Source organism: Gavialis gangeticus, unplaced genomic scaffold, assembly GCF_001723915.1.
Source record: "Gavialis gangeticus isolate Ggan-Ray unplaced genomic scaffold, GavGan_comp1, whole genome shotgun sequence".
In the NCBI taxonomy this organism is placed as follows: Eukaryota; Metazoa; Chordata; order Crocodylia; family Gavialidae; genus Gavialis; species Gavialis gangeticus.
Genome location: NW_017728992.1, coordinates 157,631,966 through 157,633,178, shown reverse-complemented (window position 1 = coordinate 157,633,178; position 1,213 = coordinate 157,631,966). Strand labels below are relative to the sequence as shown.

General features: G+C 36.9%; 1 protein-coding gene across 2 annotated transcripts in view; it reads right to left on the bottom strand.

The window, feature by feature from the left end:
• The window catches only part of SDC2 (syndecan 2), a 134,824-nt gene that overhangs the window by 7,519 nt on the left and 126,092 nt on the right, over positions 1–1,213 (bottom strand). Inside the window, exon 5 of one of the 2 annotated variants that reach the window (XM_019527968.1) lies at positions 85–121. In XM_019527968.1, coding sequence (XP_019383513.1) covers positions 85–121 — 37 coding nt within the window. Of the gene's footprint in view, positions 1–34; positions 122–1,213 lie in introns of both variants that reach the window. The other variant, XM_019527969.1, reaches the window with a different exon arrangement.

Below are 1,213 nucleotides of genomic sequence, written 5' to 3'. Positions count from 1 at the left end.
CTGGATGGTTTACGTTCACCGAGGTCATAGCTGCCTTCATCCTTCTTCCTCATGCGATATACCAACAGCAAGATGAGGAAAATTGCAAAGAGAAACCCAATAACTCCACCAGCAATAACAGCTGAAACAAAATGAACAACAGTTCACAATATGCCAAAATAAGATGAATAGCTCCAAATTTACTTTCCATTGCCCAAAATAAATTATTTACTATTTATTTATAATTAAACAAACTGAATCAGATTAAGAAAATTAAATAAGTTCCTAAAATAGACCTGTTTAAATTATCTGACTGTCAGCATGACAATATGGTCCACAGTTCTAAAGATACTAAGTAGCATAACTCTTTTAAATTAATAATGCCCTTAGAACAATCACAACAGTGTTTGTATATAAACATTAAAACCTCAGGTGCTTTCACATTTCCATTTAAAAGAGGGATGTAATCTTTTCTACATTAAAAATTGCTATTCAGTTTCACTAAGGAGAATACAGATTACAGTGGGCCTCATAAGGACACTTCAGGATAAGAAGTGCTAATAGTTTGTCCCAGGACAGTGCAAAATGTATTTGAATGGCTGTCTCATTGCATTAATGGCAGAAAAGTGGCAGTGCATTTAGCTGCCCACTAAACCCCAACTGAAAGGGCAATGTATACATACACCAATCCCAGGACTTTTGTGTTGCAGGACAAATGCAGGCACAATTTGTCCCAGGACAAATGCAACATCTGTTCCTAGCCCTTGAGTCTATTGATTTGTGATGCAAAACTAAAATTATTTTATGGCTTGAGCAAATGTTTGTGGTTCAAATGCCAACACCCTTTTTTGTGGCATGAAGTATAAATAATCGCAATTCTAGGCCCACTTTATATGCCAAGTGTCAACCAGTTGGAGGTTACCATTATCAGAAGACACCGAAACATTCTACTGTGTGTATTAGTGTGGTAAGTGCAATTCCATTCCATCCCACTTGAATCCCTGAGAAGAACATTAATACAAGCAAAGGTGTGTAGATCTTGCTCCGGTTCACTGCTTTTTGTGACTTAATCCTAAGGCTAAGGTGGAAGCATGTTACAAACCTAGAAGTGATTATACCTTTTCCAAGATGCAAGGAGGATGGAATATGATTTTACTTAGGCATCTAGCATGGGGAACAAGAATTAGCTCAAAGTTTATTACCACACATGGAGCTAACAAGCTATTAAACAAAC